Source organism: Egretta garzetta, unplaced genomic scaffold (genome assembly GCF_000687185.1).
Source record: "Egretta garzetta isolate BGI_Z169 unplaced genomic scaffold, ASM68718v1 scaffold108, whole genome shotgun sequence".
Classification (NCBI taxonomy): Eukaryota; Metazoa; Chordata; class Aves; order Pelecaniformes; family Ardeidae; genus Egretta; species Egretta garzetta.
Genome location: NW_009260614.1, coordinates 4,056,159 through 4,064,881, shown reverse-complemented (window position 1 = coordinate 4,064,881; position 8,723 = coordinate 4,056,159). Strand labels below are relative to the sequence as shown.

The following is an 8,723-nucleotide window of genomic DNA, read 5'->3' as shown; positions in this document are numbered from 1 at the left end:
CAAGAAGGAGATGTTTCACCTCTTTTCCAGCATCCCTTCAAGAACTCAGCACTGCCTGCTCTTCAGCCTTGTTTCCTAAGGAAATAAAGCTTATGTGGTCATGCCCTGTGTGCATGTGTGAGACAGAAAGACGATCTGTCCATCTATCCCCAAAACAACTTTGGAGGCTCTTGGCCACCATCAGCCAACCTGACAGCAGCCGCTATGTTCCTCTGACTCTCAGAACACCAATGTCTGAGTCATGGTGGGAAATGCTGCCAGCACCTCCATTAAGGGAGAGACTGCAGTGTGGGCTCAGCACTCTTGTTAGACACCAGATAACCCAAACCAACAAAAGCCTCATCCCATGGGAAAAGCTCTTGAGATGTCAGAGAGCCTAACTACAAGGCACAGAGCTCTGGGAAAAGCAGACTTCGGTACTTCTGCTACTCCTCAAACAACTTGGTACCAGAAACGTCGTTAGAACTGCCCAACTGAACTTTCATCTCGGGGCAGGTAACTCTGCCTGGTCCTCTCATGTCCTCTTACCAGGATGAAGTCCGTCTGATAGGTGGAGAGCATGAACACTGAGATGTTTTGGTCAGCTAGTGGTGCTATTACTGACTTGGCAATTTTGGTCACTCCAATGGGCTGGGAGCCGGAGAAGCCACCTCCACCAGACACCACGTTGAGGGCAAGCCATGTCGCATCAGCCACGCTCAAGTGTTCCGAGGAAGGGAGCTCTGCAAAGACACAGAGGGGAAGGTCAGAGGTTTGCTTTAGAGGCAGAGAGCACCAGGTCCACCATCTGGTCCTTATGTGCTTAGCACAGAGCTCAGTATGAGGAATGAGATGAGCTCACTTATCCAGCCAACCTCCCGGGCTTCCCACGCTGCCTCACAGGTTGGTATTGTGCCGCTTTTTAGATATAACGATTGCATCACCTTCCACTGCAGGATTCATACAGATTTTCAAGGACAACACAGGGAGCTACACGAGCCTCAGTGATTTGCTCGGATGCTGGTTACCAGCACTGCTGACTTGCCCTTGTGGAAACAGCCTGAGGTCTTTGACTTAACCTGAATCTCTTCTATGACACTATTTCTCCAAATACTTTACTTGAGCTTTTCTGGTCTCTTTTGTTTCCTTTTTCCTGCTCTAAACCCAAATTTTGTTCTCCTGGACTTAAGACAGAGTTTGACAGAGCAGCTTGGGCCCTAGCCCCAGACTTTGGAGATGCAGAGCAGGTACCCTATGCACCTGCAGGCTGCTGCCTCCATCGCTAAAGTGAAGACAAGAGCTGCACAGCTCTGCGAGAGATGGATAGTGTAACATATACACTATCAATTACAAGGTGATCACTTACTAAGGAAATGGAAATCTTTTTAAGAATAATCCCAGTTCCATTCCATTTGCTTCTCGTCTATTGTCGTTAAGCAGTTAAATATCTGCAGTTAAACCATTTAATACAAATTACTAACTGTTTTAAAGAAACCTTAATGTATTAACAGCCCGTAAAACCAGACGCAGACTCTGGAATGAAGGCATAAACTTCCCTAAGATTCTCTGGACTTTGGATATTGGTTTGGCAAATTACAGAAACAAACAGTTCAGATCCAGACCCAGATTTAAAAATGCATAATCCCAGTTAAATCTACTTGGCATAAGGAACTTGACCTCAGATACAGATCCAGCCAGCAAAGACACAGCAGAGGTCCCAGCGGAAACCTGGCCACTTTGCTTAGAGGTTAGATGCAGCCCAGCAGCCCAAAAGCATAAATCCCAGTATTGCTGCTCCTGCAGCCAGTGGCAAGCCCCTTCATGTTCCATACCCATGTTTCCTACGCTGTCCACCCACTCCTGGCTCTTCCATACAATATCCTTCCCTTCTCCTTCAGCAAGACCTTTGGGAACTGTTTCTGTACAGCTCCAGACACCATGTAATAAAGTCATAACCTCGCCCCCCCCCGAATCCCCAGGCACCGCTGTAGTGAGACAACGACAACGCTGAAAACCCAAAATGAACTGAGTAACAAATACTGTTCGTTTTGCTCTCCTCAATAACCTCAATTGTGTGTGGCATGAAAATAACCCTGAGCAAACACACTGCAAACAGTGGGGACACTGAGGGTTCTGCTTCTGCATTTTGATGTTTAGCTTCATAGGCCAATATTTCTTTTTTACTGAATAATCAGAGCTTACATGGAATGAAAACTAGACACCAGGGAGAATGGGTAAGTTTATGCATTAATCAACAGCATGTTACCTCAGAGAGACCAATGCAAGTTGCTTGCAGAAAATTATTGCAGCAAAATACCATTATCTGATCAGACAGCCCTTTGCATCAGAAAAGCACCCCCAAAACAAAGCTTCCTACATCAATTGACATGGAGAAGCTAGGGCTCAAAACAACTGCTGCTGATCTAATAAGCTGCTGACGTCTTTTTTTCCTTTATTCCCACCTCTGCTCCTTGCCTGTGAAATAAATAAGAAGGAAAAAAAGCCCAAGATGTGCTCCTTCTTTGGATGCGTATTTGCTCCCTGGCAGCACGGAGCAGGCAGGCGCAGGCGAGGCCACCTGCACGTCATCAGTATTTGCACTTCCACTGCCCGCATCCCAGAGCCATTAAAGCAGCCAGGCAACTAAATCACAGAAAGGTCAAGCGACACCTTTCCTCTCTGCAAACTCATCTCCAAAAGCCTCTGGCAGCGTGGCTGCCCCCTGTAACCGTGCCAGCTGCGCAGGATGCACGGGCAGCTCCACATGCGCCGGGGTCCGGTGCTCACCAACCTGTCCCACCTGCAGCAGGCACGTCCCAGATGTGCCCGACTCTGCTAATGACTCGTTATCAGCAGCGAGAAGAGATCACAACTCATTTCCCTCTCTATAAAACAAAGTAGATTATATTCCTGCTTCATACGGGTGATGTGGGCCTGGCTGCAATTTATTAAATACCAGTTTAAACACTATTTTGGGTCAGGGATGTGATGGACGATGCAGTATTTCAAGGTGGATGGAGGCATTATCATATTTCACTCCAGCAGCAGTGGTACTGGAGGAGCTGCCCCAAGAAGACCTCATCAACCTCTTCCTCGGGGATGGGAAGGCTGATCTGCCCGCTGCTGCATTTGTATTTACTATAAAGTGTTGATCATGTTTGGTTTCAGGTGTTTAACAGGCCCTATGAAGTGTGACGGGGCCATTGCATTTGCTTAAGTAACCTGCTCATAATTCAATTAACTTTGCAAAAAATATATAGAAAGTGACTGAAATACCAATTTTGGACACTGTTTCCACTAGGCAGCCAGATGGAAAAGTACAGCCCAAATTTTAATGAAACAAACCCAGGCTAGAGGCTCAACAAATTCATCTAAATAGCATCAAATAAGCCATGTGGGAAGGTGCTTTGCCCAAGAAGCTGTTAAATGCAGTAAACCCAAGGAGAGCTGAAAACACCAGATGTACCATTAACGCAGACTCAGTGAGGCAGAATAAGGTAATAAATACAGAGCAAAATGAGGAATTGCCCATGTTTCAGCATCAACCCACCAAAACCACCATCTCCACCGCTATCTCACCAGAGCGCAGAGCTCCTGACATCACAGGGCTTCAGCACTGCAGCATCCCCCGTCCCTGCACTGTGAGATCGGCACTGTTGGGCTCTAAAGATCCTCTTGCAACTGGTTTATCAGAGGGCAGGTCACCCCTGCTTCTGATCACAGGGGACATCTCACCTCTGGCTGAGAAGGGCCTCTAGGAGGTCAGAGACTTGGGCTTTCTTTATTATAATCAGGGTCTTTGTTTTGAATTTGCCTATTGGAGTGAAACTTTTAAATTTTTGTGGTTTTGTTGTGTATCACTTTGCCAGGAGCCGGCACCCAGGAGCGTTTCAGCTGCCTGCAGGCCTCGTAACCATCGTTTGCTGCCCACCATCACTGGCAAGCAGAGGAGGCTCACGGACCCCAGCTATCATTTCATCCATGGTAGCTGGCATGGAACCCCACCAACCTAGGCAAGATGCAATCACCTGATAGCCCAAGCACAGCACTCATCTCGTGTATGGTTTTGTCTGGCAGTGCAACGCTGGTGGGCTCCAATAGCCTATGGCACCATGCTCCGTGGGCACAGCGGTTTTCTCTCATCCGCAATTCTCCCTGTACATGAAATCTGCAGTGCCCATGAAGCAGCTGGACAGATGCTGCATGGGACCCAGCACAGGACACAGCACCCCCAAGGGAGCTATTAAACAAATACCAATCCCTGCTCAAACCAAACCCAACACCCACCTATCAAGTAAGGTCTAGGGCATGAGTTAAACTGCTTATTCACACCATGGGTAATTTAAAAGGTCAGAGGTCTGTCTGGAGCCTCACTGGCCCATTTGGCAGGAATACTTGAAGCAAAGTAGCCTCCATGGCGCACGTCACCCTGGGATGTGAGGTGGTGAGTATCGTATTGGCCATAATTGGCTCCTGAGCTCAACTAATCAATACCATTTCCAGTGAGGACAACAAACATTGGCCAAAACCCAAATAAGGACTGAATTGCTGCCGACGGAGCGCTAAGAATTGCTGTAAGCACTGCGAGCTGGTGCTCCACGTGGCACTCTCTCATCCTCTGGGAGGATGCCAGCCAGATGATGAGCTTCCATCTCATGGGTCTTTGCAAGCAGCCAAGGTGGCCACAAAAAGCAAGGAAAGAAAAATCTCCTGGTTTACAGCCCTAACCAAAGAGTCAGCCTGACAGTGCGGGTCTGCATAATGGTGGGAAAACAGCAACATTTTTCTGCCTCCATTTTCCACCCTGGGGACCCCTCAGCCTCATGCACCCTGTACGGCTGGAGGCAAAGCACCAGGAAAGAGTCCTCCTGCTCTGGGGGAGTGCTGGAAAATGTGCAAGATGCTCTGAAAAAGTGCAACACCACCAGAACTTTTTTTTTCTCCTTTCTGTACCTAATTTAAATGGGTTCAAATTTTTCATCAAAGGGTTACAGTTTGGGGGGGTAGTAACTGGGAAATGCACAGTTCCATAGCAGAAATACAACCTCACCTACCCACATACCTGGATCAGTGCGTGCAAAGCACTGCCAACCAGAGACTTACTCCCTTCCTCCAAAAGAATACCCTGTGAGCTGTTTTCTGTGGCTCTCGTTCCAACTTAATGGCAATCGGATACCCACTGCAGGACACCTATTAGCGTTCAAGTGAAACTGTAGATATGCGATGGATTTATTGTGGTGCTTGGAGAGAAATGAAGGCACTCGGCTGGTTTGTTTCTTTGGTGTGGTATGTTGGAGCATCTCACAAGCACTTCACTCAGTACACAAATTTTTGCGTTATAGCAGAGTACTCTGGGTGATGTGCTGCTCCTTGATTTGTTCGGGTACTCAGTGAACCAATTCTCATTCAATTCATCTTTATAGAACTTATGTTCGCAGCCACAGCTAACTCCAAATGTTAAAAAATAATGAAATTTAAAAATACTGCAGATTTTTTGACCAGCCTTCTGGCTTTAGATCCCTTGCACTGTACTTATTTCACCTTTTATAGCCTCCCTCTGCAAAAATGACAGCTAGACCCTTGCTTGTATTAAAAAGATAAGAGAAAAAGGCTCCTGCAATAGCAGGACTCCAATGGTCAGGCATTAAAAATAAAAGCACTGCCAACTGCAAAATTCATGATAAATTGGGAGAGCTGTCACCAATGCCTCTATGTGGCAGCACAGTTTATATATATATATATTTATGTTTTTAATAGGATTTTTATGTTTATTAAAGGGTTTTCTTCCCACTGCCCAGTGGAAGCTTTTCATTGCTCTGCAGTTTTAAAATCCCATCTCATAGGAAAGTGAGGGATTATCTCAGGTCATAAAGCCTGACCCAAAGCCTGAGCATCTTTCTGCCTTCTCTGTCGGCTTTACCATGCAGGCACTGAGGAGAGGCTGGAGAGGCCACTGGGTGCTGCAGCTGGGTGCTGCCGAGCAGAGTGCACGATGACCAAACCCATCAACAGCCCCTTGGGACACCCAAGGTGGGTTTCCAGCACCCACTGGTGTGGTTTCCCTGACGTCTAATGAAGTGCATCTGTTTGAACTGGATGTGTCTGCTCAAAACTTTTTAGGAATTTATTTATCTTTGAGGGCACCATGGAGACTGGCCACATGAGCTCAAACTCTTGGGGAGGGAGGGCAGGAGAAGGATAACCACCTGAGCCTCATCTCTCTTGTAAAATTAGGCTAAGTAAACATTCCTTTAATCTTAGGAAATGGAACACTCTGTTTCTCTCATTTTCAGAAAGCCATGCGAAAGGGAATAAAGCAGGGTAAAAATGTCATTTATCCAGTTTCTACAGTGTGCTGAAATCCAGAAAGAGCTCTGAAGCTGCTCCAGCGCCCAGCTTTGTGTGTCCCAGTTCCCACTGCTCTGGAAGCACAAGGGTCATCGCTGCAGGATGCCCCATTTCTTGCTTTGCTCTGCCGCAAGGACAAGCTGAAGGGATCCACTGCTGTGCTTCCCCCACAGGGACCCCACCAGGGCAGCACGACCACCTTGGGGATGTTACGATGCAAATCATTAATCTTTCAGAGGATACAAATAACCCTTTCTTTTCACCTCAAAACATATACGCTGCCAGCTTCACATTTAGTAAGTGGGAGCAAAGACTTTTGCTGCTGCACAAATTCTAAACAAGCCCCACAGGCGTTTTGCAGTGCTGTGCAAGATGGCTGCCAGGCAGAAAGTCCTTGGTGTGGGTTTGATTTGAGTGCCACAGAGCACTCCCACACCGAGGGACTTATCTAAGCACAATAGCCGGGTGAGATGAAAGCGCACCGCTTGGCTTCGTGTTGGGAAACATGATGATTAGGTCCAAAAAGTTAATGCTTTTGTGCACAAGAGAAGGAAGAGAATCCCACAGCTCTGATTCAGCTGAAATCATCTCACATGCCAACGAGCTCAAGCTCGTCCTGGGAAGAGGTCAGCACGCTCACAACCAAGCAGCTTTTGCAATTTTTTCCATTTATGCTAACGGTTTGGTCAGCTGCCACTCTCTTCAGAGGGCAATAGCGGAGGTGATCATAGAATCACAGAATGGTTTGGGTTGGAAGGCACTTTTAGAGCCCATCTAGTCCAACCCCCTGCCACGAGCAGGGACATCTTCAACTGGATCAGGTTGCTCAGAGCCCTGTCCAACCTGACCTTGAATGTCTCCAGGGATGGGGCATCTCCCACCTCTCTGGGCAACCTGTGCTGGTGATGGGTGCCAGAGGCAGGCACAGAAGGCAGCCCTGTGAGCATGAGTCACGACATGAGGAGCATGATGCCTCCAGCAGCGCATCCCTGTCCTGCAGCATGCACTCTGGCTCAGTCTCAGAGGCGTGAGCTGGAAGCCAGACATCTCATCCAGCTGCACATCAGGAATTTTTAAAGCGCTGTTAGCTCCAGATGTTCATGAGATACCAAGCGCTCCCAGCAGGTTTCTCCAGGATCACTGTGGACCACCAAGCTTCAGTTTTTGTCTCTTTTACTACTCTTCTTTGTGCATCTCAAATTTGCTCCTGACGGGATGCCCAGGCACCTCTGCAGGGCTGGATCCACAGTTGCGGAACCTCACCATCTCTAACTACGTGCTTCTGTGTTCTTGACATTTTCTCCTAACGGAGCATGCAAAACTGAGGGGTTTTTTATTCTAAACTCCCTCAACAGGGAAGCTGTGAAACCTGTCATCTCATTTTCCTATTTAGGTATTATCCCACTCAAAAAACTGTCAAAAGAACATTGTTAGGTTCATAAACTCACACACTCTACAGTGAGGAAATGACAGTTTGACATTTTATATATTTAACCTCAATGTTTCTGTGCCTCAGTTTCCTATCTATAAAGTGGGTACAAAACCCCTATTTCTTCTAACCCTTGCTCTCAAGAAACAGCTGACCTGTTTAGCTGAGGTTTACATACATCTCATGACTGAAGCATTTCACAGTTAATGCAAAAATCAGCACTAGGCAGACAAGCAGCATGGAAAATTCCTGCCCAAAGAGGGAGTGTGGCAAAGATTTAAGTGTCTGAAAACAGGGTGAGGATGGAAGGGACTGGGAAATTTTGCTCTGGCCTCTTTGAGCATCTTCCCTTCATCACTGAGGGAGGAAGCTGTTGGCGCTGGAGCTATACTGGGGATATTAATGCAGGTTTGAAAGGCAAAGGTGTCTCACTTTCCACTAGCAAGGCTGTAAAAGACAGGCAGACAGAGGGAAAGAAAGAAAAAGAAAAACAAGAAGGAAGCAAGGAAGAAAGCACTCTACATTAAAAGAAGCACCCAGAGAGCCTGTCAAAATCTCATTCCCTAGGCAGCCAGTGCTCTTACAGCAGCCAGTATGGTTGTACAGGACCCAGTATGGCCGTAGAGCACCCAGTATAGCCGTAGAGCACCCAGTATAGCTGTACTGCACCCAGAACGGCCGAATGGCACCCAGTATGGACCAGCTCTCCCCAAATCCACACCTCCCAGGAGTGCTCCCACAGCACGTTGAGCAATGCAGCCATCTTCCCTCATTTCTCACATGAAATTTCTCTTACACTGGTCCTTGTCTGCTGTTACAGATTTTCATTCAATTACAGATTAACTAAATCTAAAAGGCAACACAGGTTTACATTACAACAGCTGGACATACCCAGCGCAATTTTCTCATGTTGTCCTGACAATTCAATTCACACACTACCCAGTGTAATGACTAGTTTGAATGTGAC

At 47.2% G+C, this 8,723-nt stretch overlaps 1 protein-coding gene across 1 annotated transcript in view; it reads right to left on the bottom strand.

The window, feature by feature from the left end:
* Positions 1–8,723, bottom strand: part of CASTOR2 (cytosolic arginine sensor for mTORC1 subunit 2) — a 127,076-nt gene that overhangs the window by 10,240 nt on the left and 108,113 nt on the right. Inside the window, exon 3 of the mRNA XM_009645102.2 lies at positions 529–722. Within this exon, the coding sequence (XP_009643397.1) occupies positions 529–722 (194 nt within the window). The remainder of the gene's footprint in view (positions 1–528; positions 723–8,723) is intronic.